General features: G+C 40.1%; 1 protein-coding gene across 5 annotated transcripts in view; it reads right to left on the reverse strand.

Annotated features, from left to right (window-relative positions):
- Nucleotides 1-16,784, reverse strand: part of GUF1 (GTP binding elongation factor GUF1) — a 39,037-nt gene extending 22,253 nt beyond the window's left edge. For 2 of the 5 annotated variants that reach the window (XM_067531247.1, XM_067531243.1), the window contains exons 1-9: nt 16,210-16,670; nt 14,559-14,670; nt 12,766-12,914; nt 12,424-12,504; nt 8,544-8,621; nt 6,601-6,684; nt 5,983-6,047; nt 4,515-4,718; nt 2,194-2,333 (exon numbers count right to left, since the gene is read on the reverse strand). In XM_067531247.1, the coding sequence (XP_067387348.1) occupies nt 2,194-2,333; nt 4,515-4,718; nt 5,983-6,047; nt 6,601-6,684; nt 8,544-8,621; nt 12,424-12,504; nt 12,766-12,914; nt 14,559-14,670; nt 16,210-16,362 (1,066 nt within the window). In that variant the 5' untranslated portion in view covers nt 16,363-16,670. Of the gene's footprint in view, nt 1-2,193; nt 2,334-4,514; nt 4,719-5,982; nt 6,048-6,600; nt 6,685-8,543; nt 8,622-12,423; nt 12,505-12,765; nt 12,915-14,558; nt 14,671-16,209; nt 16,671-16,722 lie in introns of those variants that run through there. The other 3 variants (XM_067531244.1, XM_067531245.1, XM_067531246.1) reach the window with 3 other exon arrangements.
- Nucleotides 16,785-17,552: the final 768 nt, after the last annotated feature.

The raw sequence follows: 17,552 nt of genomic DNA on the forward strand, positions 1-17,552 counted from the left end.
CAAGAACAAGTGATATAGAATGTCCATGAACAAATTCAGGCTGGAAATTAGGTTTCTAACCATCAGAGGGGTGAGATTCTGTAACAGCTTCTCAGTAGTAATTGTGAGGGCAAACAACTTAATTAGTTTTGAGATAGAGCTGGACAAATTTGAGTGCAAATGCATGACAGCATTGCTTGTTCTCTGTCCCTCCACCATCACAACAGCCTTGGGGCTCACTTCCCATTTATGTTCCAAAAGCTCATACTTCAGGGTTTCAGCCAACCACCTGCAGGGGTCAGGAAACGATCTCTCCCTCCCCTCCAATATTCTGGGAGGTTTTTATGACCATAGCTGGAGATGGTATACTAGGCAGGGTGGACCAGCGCTCTAAGGCAGCACCAAGCATTTTCTCTCTCTCTGGTGCTTGGTTGGCTAGTTCTTGCTCATATACACCGGGTCTAATGAATCACCGTAAGTGGGGTTGGGAAGGAATTTCCCCCCAGGTCAGATTGGCAGTAACCCTGGGTGTTTTTTTTGCCTTCCCCTGCAGCATGTGGGTACAGGTCACTTACCAGGATTATCTGGATATATCTCATTTAAATAGTTTTCCTGCCACTGCAGGAGCCTCAAGCACTGGTACACCTTAGCCTGTCCTAGTGTCTTGCCTCTGGCACATAATAGTCTAGTTTCCTGTGGGGCTCATATACTTTGGTCTCATGTCCATGGTTGGATTTGGTGTGTGGGTCCTAGGTAGTGTTGGTGGCATATGATATGCAGGATGTCAGACTACTTGATCTAGTGGTCCCTTCTGGCCTTAAACTCTATGACTCTACATATTATTCCATTAAAAAAAGTTAGAATTATTAAGTTAGAGCATTATTAAGGTTTCAAAGTTAAACTCTCAAAAGTTAAGATATTCCAGAATTAACGTTCTTTTAATGCTAGTGTTTAACATGGCTCAGGTATCAAGAGCACACAGAACCCGACTGTAGTGGAGCTCAGCATAACTCACGATGTGAAGGAGGAGCAGAATGCTCTACAAAACAGCTGAGCTTCCATGGTCCCAGCCAAATTGTTGTTGCAAAGCAACTAAATATAGATCAATGAGTTTCTCCTCCAATTCCTTTGTGTTCCAGATGGATAAGCCACTCCTTCCCCTCAAACATAGTTAAAGATGCAAATTGTCAAGCATCAGCCTAGCAAAAGCCTAAGGGCCTCTGCCAAGAATGGAGAGCACTCAGACTTTTTCCAACTCTAAAGGAAAGCAATTGTCACAAAGGTAAGATAGACCTGAAGATTTTAAAGAAAGGAAGACTTGTATGTGAACTCCCTGCCTCTGAAATTCTGTTTTTTTTTTTTGTTTGTTTGTTTTTTTTTTAAACTTTTACATTAGATCCACAATGTTTTCATAAAGATACATTTTAGCTTCATGTCTTGGAAACAAGAACACAACAGCAGAAACACACTGCAAATTATCCCAAGAGATTTTCTTCTTTTATAACCTCCAACATGACCATGCATCTGAGGAAATAAGTGAACTTTTTCCATTCTCTCCACACAGGTTCAGAAAGTGATTAATGTGGCTCTTTTCTTCCGCTGCTTTTCCTTATAATTATTTTCCCATCCTCTGTAGACAGAAATATTGCCTCCTGTGACCCTACTACAGCAGGTGATGACAGAAAGTCAATACTACTCACATGCTTAATGTTAAGCACCTTCTTAAATGTTTTGCAGGATCATTTTGACAACCAATTTTGGTCACATCTTTTTTTAAAAAAGGTGTGAAACAAGGCCTGCTAATGATAAAAAAAGCTTTTCCCATGGAAAATGCTACACAGCAGATGATAGAAATTGCTTATCAAGAGGCGCAAGTCCAAATTAGTGACATGATTCTTGAAGATGTACAAGTTTATTTTGAGCAATGAAAGCCCTATGTGAGCCAAGGTGATCCTCCCATAGTGAAAATAAGTGTTAGCCTCTTATTTAAAAGCCATCTGCAACCTTTGTTAGTCTTGTCTATTAAAGTCAAACACAGGAAAGTTTTACAAGGCTATATAGACACCACATGCCTCTCTAGAATAACTCTCTGCTAGTGAGCTATCTTCACATCCTGTTAATATGGGTGCATGTTCTTAAATGTCAGTTGCTCGGGTAGCTCTCCTGCATATAACATAAAACTGCTTCCAGTTTTCAAATCAGTATTCTTCTCACCTGCAAAGACCATTGGCTTCGCTGATTTAAAGCCAGGCAAAGGCTCCACTGGCTGCTTATGTAAATACAGCGTGTCTCCTATTTGGGCTTCCGTAACCTCTTTCATCCCAGCAATCAGATAGCCCACCTGTCCAGCATATCTAAATAAAATTGTCATTATGTGGAAATATTTATTGTTTGACAATATTTCAAGTTTTTCCCTCTGCAGTTAGCCCTCTCAGGAATACAAGTACATGTTCTCCCCCACAGTGCACACACAACCCAAACTGTTGCTCCCTTTTTTGAGTATCCCTAGAGACTCTCTTTACAAATTAATCTAGGACCTTAGCAGTTAGATTTCAGTTACAATTGGAGGTTTAATGTCTATTTTAGGTTGAGTTTTTGAATTTCCATCTGCCCCATTTTCTGTTTGAAGGCAGGGGCTGGGAGGCATTTTTCTGGCATGCAGGACACAGAAGCCAAAGCAGTACCCACACACTACACAGCCAGTTTCAGGTACTAGGCAAGGACTGCCTTAGGCAAGGAGCAATATCGCTTCTCTGTTTGCACTCAAACCTCAATAACTACCTGGGTTGTGGAAGCTGCTGCTGGTATGGGAATCCAAGGTAGATGGTTAAACAGAGTTGTGCAGTCTGCACAGCAGGTAGTTCAGTCTTCCCCGGCCTCACTGAAAATCCTGAGAAGGACCTTTAATCAGCGTTTGAGCTGTACATTTTGTCAGAAATGACCTCTACTCTGACAATGGCTACCTGCTTTCCCTCACACTGCTGGGGAGATGATCCAGTTTCCAGCAGTAGCTGCACCTGGAGACTTAAACAAGAGGCCTTCTCTTGCTTTGACTATCAACCATACACCCTTCTCTATGCTGTTCTGCACTGCACTTGTAAACAGAAATTTAATAGGTGTCCCAGCAACTATAAGATGATGGCACCACCTTCCACTTTTACCCAGGACAGCTCCTACAGATGAACTGGAGGCTCAGACTGTATATTCAATATGCTATTCAAGCACTGCTCTGATGGCTTCTGTGTCCCAGGTATCAGATCAGTGCCCCAGGAAATTTAGGTGGAAAGGAACTGAAAAATAAAAAAAAACCCTGAAAAACCAAGTGTACACTTTATTTTTGCTCCATAACAAGTATGAGCACCAGAGTTATGAGTGCTTTCACAATAATTAAAACACTATCAGCACTTAGCCTGCCCATTTAGCTCTTCAAAAATAAATCATGTTTACCTAACTTTAAATAATAAATAAAACCTTCACCTATTTTATAGGTAAAATGCCCCTTCTCCTCCCCCCCAATAGACAGTCTCTAACTCCAAGTAGATGCCAATGAATGATTGTTAAGGAGGCTAGCTAGAAGCTCTCAGACTAAATGTCCTTTATTCTCTTCTCATTCTTTTTTCTCCAGGGGTGTGATTTACCACCTTACAGAGCAGTAATGATGCATTCTGAAAACCTTTTAAAACTAAATTTATTATTTTAAAATTCAATTCAGACTTCAAGATTTTTAGAGGGTGGCTTATTTCATTTTGTTTTGACAGTTTTATTATATTAATGTGAGATCACATGTCAAAGGTGTTGGTTTGATGACAATGCATTGTGTTGTCAATTGGGAGGGATTAAGTGGGTTCTTGGAAGTAAAGCTTTTAAAATCTATTACACACGAAAAATGTGTGTGAATTGACTGATCATTAAAGGTGCTGGATGGATAGGTCAGGGGGCTGAGGGTGCATTTTCTTAAAGTGCCTATATGACTTATGATCACAAGTCACATTGAAAGCCAATGAGGTCTTTGACTCGAGAGTCACTCAGGCATTTTTTAAATCTTTTGAGTTGAAGAACTGGTATACAATGAGCAGCAGCTATGCAGTAAACTCATATTATAACATATCCTTGTACTGAAGTCATATTGAGGAGATCTTTTCTATAGATGAAAAGTCAGTTCAGTCACCAGAACCATTCAGTCCTTGGTTTCTTGCTGCTGACACTGCAAAGAAGGGTCCCAACAGTGAAGCTGGTGGTTTGCGTTTATGTGCGGTGGACACTTGCTCACTAGAAACTGAACTGAGAACAGCAACTCAAGCCGTGTAATCACTCCTAGGCAAAATTTCAGAATGGGATTTTCAAAATGCTCAGCAATGGCCTAATTCTGAGTGGAACAGTGAGACAAATGCTGAGCATTTCCAAAAATCCCACCTATCCGGTGTCTACCATCTAAGGCTAAAACTGAACAGATGATCTAGGGATTCACAACTTTATATCTGATTATTCTAATAATCATTTGTTATGGGTTTTTTCCAAAAGAACTTCTTACTTACAATTTATGAGTCAGATGTTCGTCTGGAGTCAGAATTCCTACTTCATTAACTTCGTAAGTCTTCCTTGTGTGAGCAGACACAATCTTATGTCCTTTCTGAACCTCTCCACCAAAGAGCGCAATGTTAGCTATGACACCCCTGTAGTGGTCGAAGGTGGTATCAAACACCAAGGCTTTCAGTGGATCACTAATGTTAACACTGGGTCTATTAAAAAAAGAGCATGAACTGTAGACTATTATTCATTGAATGACAATTTCATCTGTTTCAAAACATTCAGTCAAAACGTTCATACAAAAATAGACCCAAGTCTAAGTGCTGTGAGTGCAGCAAACAAAAATCTTGAAGCGGTGTGAAAAAAGAGATTTGCTCTTTATGACACAGAATGTTATGAGAAGATATTGAAGCCATTCCACACTTCCATTTCTGATCATAAACCTGTACCAGTAGATTGCTCTCTCAATAATATTAATGTTCCAAATTAAGTGCATCTTTTGTTCTTGTGTCTCAGCTTTCTTTCATGATGGCAGAAATTTAAACTGTTAAAGTGTTTTTCCCCACTAAAGTTCTGTTCATCAAGAATATCCCACTGATGCAGTTCTTCCATCCCCCACTGACTTCATTACCATTTGGGTTCTGTTTGGCATTTATCACTTTAGGTATTATCTAATGAGAAACAGAATGAAAAGCAAAATATTGATTTAAAGTTGAATTGGGATTTAGCAGCCTTTCTTGTCATGCTGACAATGGTCAAATTCCCAAATAAAAGGCTTGGTTAATCTGCAGTTCAGGCTGTTAAAGCTGAAGATACATATTGGTAACTTGGGGCCTAGAACAACTTTTTTAACTAAACAATGTAATGCTCAGAAAGAAGAATGAAAACTTAACACATTTTATTAAACATAAATACTTCAGATATTTGTGCTTTCCTGAATCATATTTAGATTGATCTTCAGTTATTTACAAAATAATATCTGGGGAAAGTGCATCGTTTGTAAAAAGGAAATTTAAATAACTACTCATAAAAACGGTCTTGCTTTCTCTTTGCTCCCTTGTTTGTGGTCCTACTGGTAGTGTTCAAATGTATTTGATTTTTTCCTCTCTCTCCACTTCATATAATGTCACCTATGTTAATGGTTTTTAGATTATGTTTATCTTTAATAATTTCTATATATATTGTGGGTGGTGGAGGGTAAAACACACACACCATTTACCAAGCAAAGAAAAATTTCTCTTTTCTAAATTTCGTTTCTCAAAAACATCTTGCCTATTCACCTCAAAAATAAGACACTTGCCCTCCCACTCCAGTAACAGGAAGCCACAAGTGAGAAATTTCATGTAGACTGGATTTGGTATAAGGAATTTAAAGGGGCAGCTTAAAAATCTGTCTAGTTACCAAAAGCTAGTTACCATCATAAATAGGGACAGTCTGCCATTGGCCCCATAAAACTCCTAAAACACCAAAACTTACGGTGGAATCTTTTCAATAACTTCCTGAAGCACCTTTTCCACATTTGTTCCTAGTTTAGCAGAAATCTAAAACAAGTTCAGAAAAAATGTGTTATTGGGAACGAGTCTTGCTGATATACATTATCTATTAAACTGACAATGTTAAAATTATGATGTTCAGCTATAGGTCCATGGGCAAGTTGCTAGGCATGTTAATAGAGTTTAAGGCTTGAGTTAACAATGATATGTCACAAACATTCCATAGTAGAGAAATGGACACATTTCATGCAGGAGGAAAGACATCAAAGAAAAAGAACATGATAAACCTGGCATATGCACAATACAGGAAATAATTTCGAAGTTTTCCTTGAAGCCTCTGTTCATTAGTCCAAAAAATTTGTTACATTATTGTAAAGTATTTTCACCACTCTAGATGGACATTAATCTTAAAAAAGGACCTTTTTCCTCTTCCTAACAATGAGAAGAAATATACACTCCATGTCAAAAAAGAATTAGGAATGGATTTACTTTTCAAAAGAATTTGCACAATTTCCATTTGAGCTCCAAACAGGATTTTAAAATATCTAATTAACCAGGTGCTAAACATCCAGATTTTTAAACATATAAAGGAAGATCTTACCCTAATACATTCATCCTTAGAGATATCAAATAGCTTTTCAATTTGCTTCTCAACCCTTTCAGGATCTGCATTCTTCAAGTCAATCTACAAAACAATATTCTTGTTACACATTTGAAATGCTAGTGTCTCTCTCACACACGCGCGCGCGCGCGTACACGCACACACCCCCACCTTCTGTGTCAGAATTCTAGATTTTTTCTAGATTCTAGAATTCTAATTTTTTTTAAAAATGGGCTCATGAATACTGCAGGTAAATAACAGCTGTCTTAAACAGAAGGATCCATATTAAAAAAAAGCATTCTCTCAAATGAGTCTTAAAACAGTACTTTCATCTTTCAGAGACTTGTGTAGAACAATTCTTGTAGAATAGTGCTAACAAGACTGCTAGTCAGGTATAGACAGGGTGCAAGTTTCAAAATAGCTTTATAAACTATGCTAAAACCCTGCACTGTAAAATTATTTTTGCTCATTCATCTTTGGCAAGACTTCTTTTTCCTTTGGCATTTTTGAAGAGGATGCTTTACTATCATAAGAAAACTGATTAATAAAGAGAAGGCAAGTAGATTTTGTACCTCGGATGAAAAATTCATGTGATGTTGCAAATCTGCATCTAGCACAAGGGTAAAACACTACTCAGCCTTATTTCCAGCTCAGATATTGAGAAAATTTTACACCTACACATTTCATTTCACTTAACTAGATAATCAATAACCTATCTCCTGCCCTTCCACCCACACAGCCCTTCAGGTAAATCTTGTTATTTGTGGAGTGTTTATCTTAAAAGCTCATTAAAGTATATCTCCTGAATATTGATTAGGTAGTAAGCCAAATACCTTCACATGTATATCACTTTTGAAAACAGAAATGTGGGGGAACTGAAAATGCATGCTGGAATACAATGAACTTCATGATGGAAGGTACCACAAACTTTGTAGAAAGTTGGCTGTGTGATTTACCACAAATTAAAACAAAGAATTTTGTAACAGATTGACTTCCAATGTTTTAAATGGGTGCATTTCCATGATGATGGGCTGCAATGTTATTAAGCAAATCCATCTATAAAAAGTACCATCACATTTAACATTATTTTTCACCTTTCTTCATAGTTTCAGCAGGAAGGACTGAATAGAGTAAGGAAATACCACCTCCTCACCCACAATGGTGGTTCTTTGGTTTCTTCAGGTTAAGTTCAAGTGAGTCAAGCTCAGAAGTGATGCAAGTTACATGTTCTTAAGTACCATATGTTAGCATAACTCACGCCCCAATGGGCTAAAGATTCACAGTAAATGGGGTCAGGAGATAGTTTAACTCACACCCTCCAGTTTGGTTTTGCCTTGACTAGGATTTAAAGTGTGCTGTTAAAAACAGTTAGCTAGAACTCTCTGACATGTCCTAAAACTCTAGTGTAGACAAGGCTATACAAGCCTACCCAGGTGAAATCTAGCCCTCCTCTCCCCTCCCGTTTCAAAGCCAGCTAGCTAATATGTTCTAAAATCACATCTTTTATCCTAGCCAAGACAAATCTTTAATTGCTTGTCTTACTACAGCGCTGCCTTCTAGTCTCTTAGCTTATCAACTATATCAACTCAAATTGCTAGACACACTTATCAACAGGTAACTTACATGCCACATCTGAGCTGGGCCCACTGTGTGGAGAACCTTTCATTCCTGTCACCCAAATAAAGTTTCTACCTATCATACTGGGTAAAATGGCATCTTTCACACCAATTGAAATTCACTGCAAATAGCTTAAAATACTAAACAGAGGGTAACTCACTATTTTCAACCATTTTTATTTCAGAGTAGCACCTTAAAACATGAGTAAATGTCACTCCATATTTTGTTGCATTCTTCAACTTGGTGATAAATTTCTTGTATTTCATAATTTTGTCATGGTTATGTAAAAATTGCTACTATTATATAAAAGTCTAAAACATTATTACCTTGTTTATAACAGGAATTATTGCCAGTTGTGCTTCAAAAGCAAGATAGAAGTTTGCCATCGTTTGTGCTTGAATACCCTGTAAAGTATTCATAGACAAAATTTTATTATCCAATATTACTAAGTTCTGTGGTTGTGGTATTATCAGATAAGAAGCCTGTTTTTGTATTATACAAATCCATTCTTTTTGTCGGGGTAATACTTCTTGAATTGTTTTTCAATAACACACTTTCAGGTAATGGCAATACAGAACACATGGAAATAAGTATAATAGGTGCACCACAGAGGATACTCATAATGTAGTAATACATTTATTAAATGCTGAAAATAATACCTTTGTACAATACTGTATGAACCTAATGCAAGTTTAAAAGATAACTGGATGACAACTTAAAATTAAGGTTCCATTTATAAAGGATTAATAACATCTAATTATTAACAAGATGTTTTATTAAAGCAATTGTTGTAGAACCCAAGAGATCAATGGGTTGCTAATAACCATCTATAATACCTTTTCCTGATGTGCTTATAACTAGAGCTGCACAAATATCTGATTTGTTAGTACGTTGGCAGTTCTGGGAAAATACTCATTTCTGATCAACAACAAAAAAAATTTTTCAGGATTTTCAGTGAATTGAAAACTTGGAAAAAAATTCATCTCAGGTCAAACCAAACTTCCCAATCAACCTGCAATGAAAAATTTTTGATTTTGGGCACCATTAATTTAATTTAGGCTGCTAGGTAAGAAATTAAGTCCAGGACCTCCATTGTAGCTTCCAGTTACACACACAGGACCAGAAAGACAGGCAGAACTGCAGGGTTTCAACCTGCGGATGGTATAGGGAGGAGGGTTTTAGGTTTATTAGGAACTGGGGATCTTTTGAGAAAGTAGGAGACTATACAGGAAGGATGGGCTCCACATAAATGTAAAATTAAAACAATTGTAGAGAAGTTTTTAAACTAAGGACTAGGGAAAAGCCAACAGGTGCAGAGATGCATACTGTTTGGGCAGACATCCCTTAGGGATGAATTTATTTTAAAGGGGGAACTCTATATCCAAGAAAAGAGGATAGGAAAGAACTTGGTAAAGTACAGGTAGGAGCTAGTGTGGAACAGACAAATGAAATACAGTTCCATTTAAACATCACTCCTGAAGGTAAGTAACTGAATATTGACAAAACGTACAAGTGCTTATATACAAAGGCTAGAAGTCTAAATACCAAGATGGGTGAACTAGAGTGCCTGCAATTAAATGAGAATATTGATGCAACAGGCATCCCAGACACTTGGTGGAATGAGGACAATCAATGGGACATGGTAATACCAGGATATAATGTATACAGAAATGACAGAGTAGGTTATTCTGGTAGGGGAGTGGTATTATATGTGAAAGAAATCAGAGCCAAAGTAAAAAATCTTAAATGAATCAAACTGTACCATAGTATCTCTAAGGATACAAATTCCTTGAATAGAAATGCTTGAATATTAAGAGTATAGCAGAGTAAAAGAGATTGTTAGAGGCAAAAAGGCATCTTTTAATAATTGGAAGTCAAATCCTACTGAGGAAAATAGAAAGAAGCATAAACTCTGGTAAGTCAACCATAAAAGTGTAAGGCAGCAGGCCAAGAAATAATGTGAAGAGCAACTGGCTAAGGACAGAAAAACTAACAGAAAAAAATTTTAAGCACACCTGAAGCAGTAAGCCTGCCAAAAAAATCAGTGTGCTCATTGGACAATCAAAGTGCTAAAGGAGCACTCAAGTAAGACAAGGCCATTGCAAAGAAACTAAATTAATTTTTTGCATCAGTCTTCACCGAAGAGGATTTGGGAAGATTCCCACTCCTAAGCCATTTTTTTAGATGACAAATCTGAGGAACCATCATAGATTGAGGTATCATTAGAGGAGGTTTAGGAACAAGTAGATAACCTAAACAGTAAAGTCACCAGCATCAGATGACATTCACCTAAAAGTTCTGAAAGAACGCAAACATGATATTGCACAACTACTAATTATGGTACGTAACTTATCGCTTAAATCAGCTTCCATACCAGATGACTGGAGGGCAGCTAACATCACACCAATTTCAAAAAAAAGGCTCCAGAGGCAATCTTAGCAATTACAGGCTGGTAAGCTTAACTTCAGTATCAGGCAAATTGATTGTAACTATAGCAAAGAACAGAATTATCAGACACATAGATGAACATATACGTGGAGAAGAGTCAACATGGCTTTTGTAAAGGGAAATCATGCCTCACCAATCTGTTAGAATTCTTTGAGGGAATCAACAAATACACGGATGGGGTGATATAGCATACTTGGACTCTCAGAAAGCTTTTGACAAGGTCCCTCACCAAAGGCTGTTAGCAAAGCAAGCAGTCATGCGATAAGAGGGAAGGTCCTCTCATGGATCAGCAACTGGTTGAAAGACAGGAAACAAAGGATAGGAATAAATGCTCAGTATTCACTATAAAGGGAGGTAAATAGCATCCCCCAAGGATTTGTGCTGGGATCTGTGCTGTGCAACATATTTATAAATCATCTGAAAAAGGGGGTAAATGGTGAGGTGGCAAAGTTTTCAAATGATACAAAATTACTCAAAATAGTTAAGATCAAATCTGACTGCAAAGACTTATAAAATGATCTCACTAAACTGGGTGACGGGGCAACAAAATGGCAGATGAAATTCAGTGTTGATAAATGCAAAGTAATGCACACTGGAAAAAATCATCCCACCTATACATACAAAATGATGCGATGTAAATTAGCTGTAACCATATCAAGGAAGTGATCTTGGAGTCATCAAAAATAGTTATCTGAAAGCTTCTGCTCAATGTGCAGTTGCAGTCTAAAAAGCTAACAGAATGTTAGGAACCATCAGAAAAAGGATAGATAAGACAGAAAATATCATAATTCACTATCAATATGTATATCATGAATGATTTGGATAACGGCATGGAAAGTACACTTATAAAGTTTGCAGACAATACTAGTGTTTGTAACATGGTTATAACAGCTAATAAGCATTTATTAATCCTATATAAACTATTTATAAATGAAACCTTAATATAAAGTGTGACAAATTGTACAAATCAATCTCTTTTCAGTGTTCTATAGCTCCACTGTCGAGAAGCATTCAGGTTTCAACTGCACATCCTAACTGAAATTGAAGTTTAAACACTGTTTAACGCTATTTACCAGCCTACAACTATTGACTTGGATATGCTTTCAACAGTATGGCATCATCTAATATGTGGTATTCTGTGGCTTTAACAAGATGAATTTTCCTATAAATAACTGTTGACTAGATAATTATTCTGGCCCTCTAAAGAGGCACAGGCACAAATGACATTGGTTATGTTTTTACCAATACTATACTATAGCTAGACATAGGAATGTCTCCCCAAAGCAAAATTTTAAATTCAAAATCTTTAACACAGTTTGAAATGATCCTGACTATCACAGTACTAAACAAAAGTGGTATAGTTGTCTTACACTGGTCTGATTTGCAATGTTATTGCATCAGAATTTCAGAAGCAACTTGGTTCTAGGGGCTTTATCCTGTGAGCTGCCGAGCAACTCCTGGAGAAAGCTGAGTGCCTTCAACTCCATAGACTTTACTGGAGTTCAGCAAGAAAGCAAGGGACTGAACCCACAATATAATTGGCTAAGCTTATTATGTTTTTGTTTCGTTGGACCAGCGTATCCACAGGCACATATCTAATTGGTAATTCCTAAGTCATTTTTGTACTCTTTGCCTGAGGTGGCAATAGTGCTTTTCCAAAGGGCAGAAGGGTAATGAACAAGTGGAGTTTAAGCAACTTAATAAAAAGTATTAACTTATGAGGTTTCATAAGTAGAACATGAGAATTCAGAACTCTACCTCATTTGCATCCACTACAAGAACGACACCTTGACAGGCAGATAGTGACCGTGATACTTCATAGTTAAAATCTACATGACCCTGTGAAGAAAAATTGGTATTTACAACTCCAAGTACAACTTCTAATTACAGTCCTTTGTAGTAAGAGCATCTGGTTGATTTCATCTGTATGATATTAACACTTCAGCTCAAGCCACTGTGGAGGAAAAATATTCTGGATAAATTTACAAATTTAATACTATAGAATAATGGGCAGAGCTAACACTTCAAAAGAATAAAAGCATTTTAAAGTGAGGACATTTAGGTTCATGTTATTTTTAGCAATATTTATACTTAACTTACTGGTGTGTCAATGAGATTTAAGAGGTAGTTTATTCCTCCATAATGGTAAAATAGAGATGCAGTCTGTGCCTTAACTGTGATCCCTCTTTCCCGTTCCACTTGCAGTTTATCCAGGACTTGTTTATTATGGTCGGTTTTAGCAATTGTTCCTAAAATACATGTTTTAATAATGGAATTAGGATCTTTTTTTTTACACAAGTGTAATTTTGAACTCTTTCTGAAAGGAGTATGGTAGTTTCCATTTAGTTTCTAGTACAGACCTTTGCAAGCTATTGAGTGATCCAAGGGGGAAAGGATTCCTTCTCCCAAAATTTAAATATAGATCTAAATGGTGACTTTACACAAGAGCAAAGCTTGACATAACCATTTTTCAAAGGACATAGGACACTTTCCTTCATGAGTGAGGCTTATCCAACAGTTTATGCAGAATCTAAGTTTTCAATTAGAATAAAATTATGTTTCAAGATCTTGTAGTTGCAAAAATAACTTTTTGCATGTGAAATGATGCAGTATTATCTTTCTGAATCTACAGACACCCTGATGGAGACCTAAAACCGATATATCTTACCCCCAGACCATTGCCGGAGCAGCCAGGCTGTGCACTGGGAAGTTTCTTTGGGGTCAGGGTTGAAGGAATCCTTCCCTCTTGGATCCCTTGATAGCAGCGGATCTCCTCCAGGGCTGCTATAACTCCAATCTCAAAAATGAAGCAGCATCTTCACCACTTGTACCCTTTCTTGTACCCTTAGGGCACGAAATGGTCAGCAGATCTGCACAACAGCAGAGAATCCACAGGATCTGCACTCAATTCTTAATGTGCACCCTGTAGAGTTAGGTCAACAGATGGGTGTACATTCCCAGCAAAGACTGCCAAATCCTGAATGACCCACTATAGAATAGAACCATACTGATTTCAATACAAGCTAGACCTCTATAGTTATGAAATAAGGTCCAGTATTTGCTTCTAAGAGCGATGAGAACTACAGCAGGTTAAAACATTTTCTTCTAAATGAAATTTCTGTGTAACGTGCAGTACCGTTAAAGCCTAAACATTTTGTGGAGATGTATCATTTCCACAAAACTTTGTCAGGAAGGTTTTTGAATCTGGGGCACATAGAGAAAGAGAAGAATCCTGCTCTAAAACAGGCAGAGCACAGAGATGAACCTGGATCTCTAACATCCCAGCCCAGTACCTGAACCACCAAGCTAAAAAGTGTGTGACACGCATACACTCCCCTGACATCCCATTTTCACAAAAACATTCAAAAGGTATTTTGTTGCTAAATCAGTCAGCTCTCATATAAACTACCTCCAATCATCTAAGTGGGAGGGATAGCTCTGAAGCATTTGTGTTACTTGTACCCCTCAAAATAATTCTGTCTTAAGTTTCCAGGTTTCAATAGTCCCCTTCTGACTACCCAAAATTTTCTATGCCTTTCACACTCAGGCAACAAGTACAATAAATACTCTAGGTTCTGGCCTATTTATCATTGGTCAAGAGTTGCATAAAAAACATTTCTAAATACATCCCTTCCATGTTCTTTTTCCACCCTCCTCTAAACTTTTTTTTTTTGGTCTGGTGAGATATGTCTACAATATGCCAATCTTTATTGCCATACAACTGATGGTGTATGTGCACGAAAAGCTCAGGACTAGAATAGCCTGGATGTTAGAGGTTTAATTCTACCACAGCATCTTAGATTAGAACTATACAAGAAAGTCTGCACAATGCCTGACCTCATGAGAAGTAAAGGCAACTAAAACACCATAATGTCTACAATTAGAATGCTTACCTGTAATTTCCAATAGCCTGTCTGCTAGAGTGCTTTTACCGTGGTCTACATGAGCTATGATACTGAAATTTCTAATATTTTCTACAGGAAATACAGACATATCCAGCTGTTCCTGAAAAATATAAAAGGAAGAAATTCCTATTCACAAAGAGATTAGGGTAAAAATTCACAAACCGCAATGCAGAATGATGCCTGTATACATGAACCGAGTTACTCCTCATTCCTTTATATTTTTCATAACTTGAAAAATAGTGTAAACCTTACATCCCCTCCCCCCACATCTCCTCTTCCTTCTAAAATAATTCTGAGGACAAGCTAGGGAAAAGGGTAACTAGTGCAAGCGTTTCAGACACTATGTATCTGAGACTAGGCTATGGCTTACCTCTTCATTCTGTCAAGTTTCATTTCCAGCTGCAGAAAAGTAACCTGAGCAATTAAATCCATTACACAATTTGTCTTTTGGAACCAGTTCCCCCATCAATCACTATTAAGTCTATTAAAAACTTTTAAGAGGAAAGTTAGAGGGCAAAAAAAGACACACAAATAGCTTTTCAAAGACAGACTTGTCACCAACTTTTCCCCTCCAATGCATGAAGTGGCAAGAGGTGACAGATGGAAGAGAGCCAAGTCACCTGAATCAAAATAAAAATAAATTTGGACATGACCCTTGCTTAGGACACTGTCAAACTTATTCCGTGCAGCAGACTGAATTCCACACTGCTATCATGCTGCGGCTGTAGACGCTTCATATGTTGATGTAAATGTTTTTCTGTTGATATAAGTAACATACTTCTCCCAGAAGCAGTAGCTAGACCAATGGAAGAATACTTCCATGGACATGGGGTACATCTACACTGACGGCAGCAAAGCTGTCGTCAGATTGACTTATCTGGATCGACTGAGGGGTCAGTGAAGACCTGCTCAATCGATCCAGAAGTTGATACTGTTAATCCACCCCAAGTGGCGTAGCACTGCGTTGACGGGAACACGGTTCCCATTGGCGCAGTGCAGTGAAGACGGCATGCAGAAGAGCACATAAATCGACAGGAGTCATGCTCTGCGTAGCTTGTGTAACTCCTGTCGACTGCCACCAAATCGCCAGGTAAGTGTAGACCAAGCCTAGCTGCGACTACAGTGGGGTTGGCCTAACTACATTTCACAGCACTTGAATTTTTATAGACCTGAGCAATACAGCCAATCTAAGTTTTTGGTGTAGACCAGGCCTTACACACAGTCGGGCTCAAGGAGGAGAAAAGAAAGCAAACACTGGCCACTGAATACCCAGAGATCCCGGCTAGCATCAGGGAATAGTTCTAACTGATTTACTGCCCATGTAATTACTTTATGACAGTGTTTCTGGGGGCACGGTGCAGTTCAAGAACAAAGAATATCTGTCAGAAAGACACAGCTTTTCCCAAGGGGTCACAACACAGAAACGCTGCTCAGAACACTGCTTTAAAGGCCTAACTCACCCTGTTTGAGAGAATTAACCCGTGTGCATTTTAAGTACAAACTTAGCCTTTATTTCTGCTCCTAAGGATCATTAAAGGGCCAAAACACATTCATGTGGGTTAAGGGGGTTTCCATCCCCCAGTCTATAGTAGCGCTAGTTTTCAGTTGTTGTATCTATTGCAAACACAAAGCTCATCACCTTCTTTGGGGAACTGTAGGCTCTATGGAACACAACACGATCTGCAGGGCATTTTCTCATCCACGGTTGAGACGAGCATAATAAAGCAACAGCGTTACAGGCGCTCGGCAGCCTGTCCCAGACCCCCGCCGTCCTTGTCACAAGCGACAACATGCTTTCCCGAGGAGCAGGAATCAATCACACGCAGCCCGCCCTGAGACACCAACACAGCCGCGTCCGCTCCTTCCGACTCAAGACCAGGGGAGACTCCGGATCCATCCAGGGGAGGCTTCGGCGGGACGGGGTCAGGCGGGTCCTGTCCCGCCCCGGGGCAGCGGTAGGAGCCTGCAACAGGAGAGAAATGGGGGGGAGCAGCGTCACCTGAGCCGAGCGAGTCCGGGCCAGCCACACAGACCTATCGGCGCTTCAGCCCCCCGCTCCTTCCCCCGCGGACGCGGATTAGCACCAGGGGCTCCGCGCAGCGCCCGCGGGCCGGGCCCTGCAACAGGGGCGGAGGGGAGGAGCTGCACTCACCAGCAAAGCCGCGCGAGCTCAACTACGGGCTCTACAAAGCCGGCGGCGCCGCCGCACGACAGCACGCACAGCAGCACAATCCACTTCCGCCGCCCGTCTGGCGCACGCGCACCGCCTCGCCGGCACGAGCCGGAGCCGGAAGCCCAAGGGCGGGACCAGTAGACTGGCAGGAGAAGCGGCAGCAGCAACAGCCGCCCCGCCTCCCTAGCACTGCGCATGCGTCCTGAGTTGGAGTTAGGGATTCCGTAAAAGAAGTAGCGGCCACGTCCGCCCCCTCAGCTCCTGCCTCACCACCTGTTACCGAGCGCCTCGAGACCTGCGCGTGCGCCCCTCTCCCGGCCCGCGGAGGAGCCGCGCGGCCATCACGGCGTTTAAGAAGGTCGACAGCCCTGTGCGCGCGCCAGGGGCCAGCCCGGCGGGAGTCCCGCTTAGCCCCGCGGCCGCTTCTTCTTCCCCAGGGACAGGGAGGGTTTGGGCTGCTGCTTCTCTGGGGCCCGTCGATGGTTAGATCGTGAGAAGCCGCCTGGGAAGCGGCGAGGCAGGGAGACCCGGCTGCCTTTGCCAGTCTGCCCCGGGGAGCTAGGTGTGAGAGCGTCCGGTCGGTTAATTTGAACGTATGAAGGGCCCTAGGCCAGGAGCCCCAAGGGGTTGAAGTGTGACAACGCTGGGCATCACCGCGTCTGCTCTTTAGGCATTTACACCTGGCCTCTACCAAAAAATTAGGTAGGCCCAGGGACCTCGCCCGTGGGTGAGGAAGTTACCCCAGGGGTGTAGTTACAGCTTAACTTCAGCCTGGGGTAGGCAGTGCTAGGTTGACAGCAGAGAGGTGA

The sequence above is a fragment of the Emydura macquarii genome, unplaced genomic scaffold (assembly GCF_026122565.2).
Source record: "Emydura macquarii macquarii isolate MOO-44397 ecotype Brisbane River unplaced genomic scaffold, CSIRO-AGI_Emac_v2 contig_3128, whole genome shotgun sequence".
Classification (NCBI taxonomy): domain Eukaryota; kingdom Metazoa; phylum Chordata; order Testudines; family Chelidae; genus Emydura; species Emydura macquarii.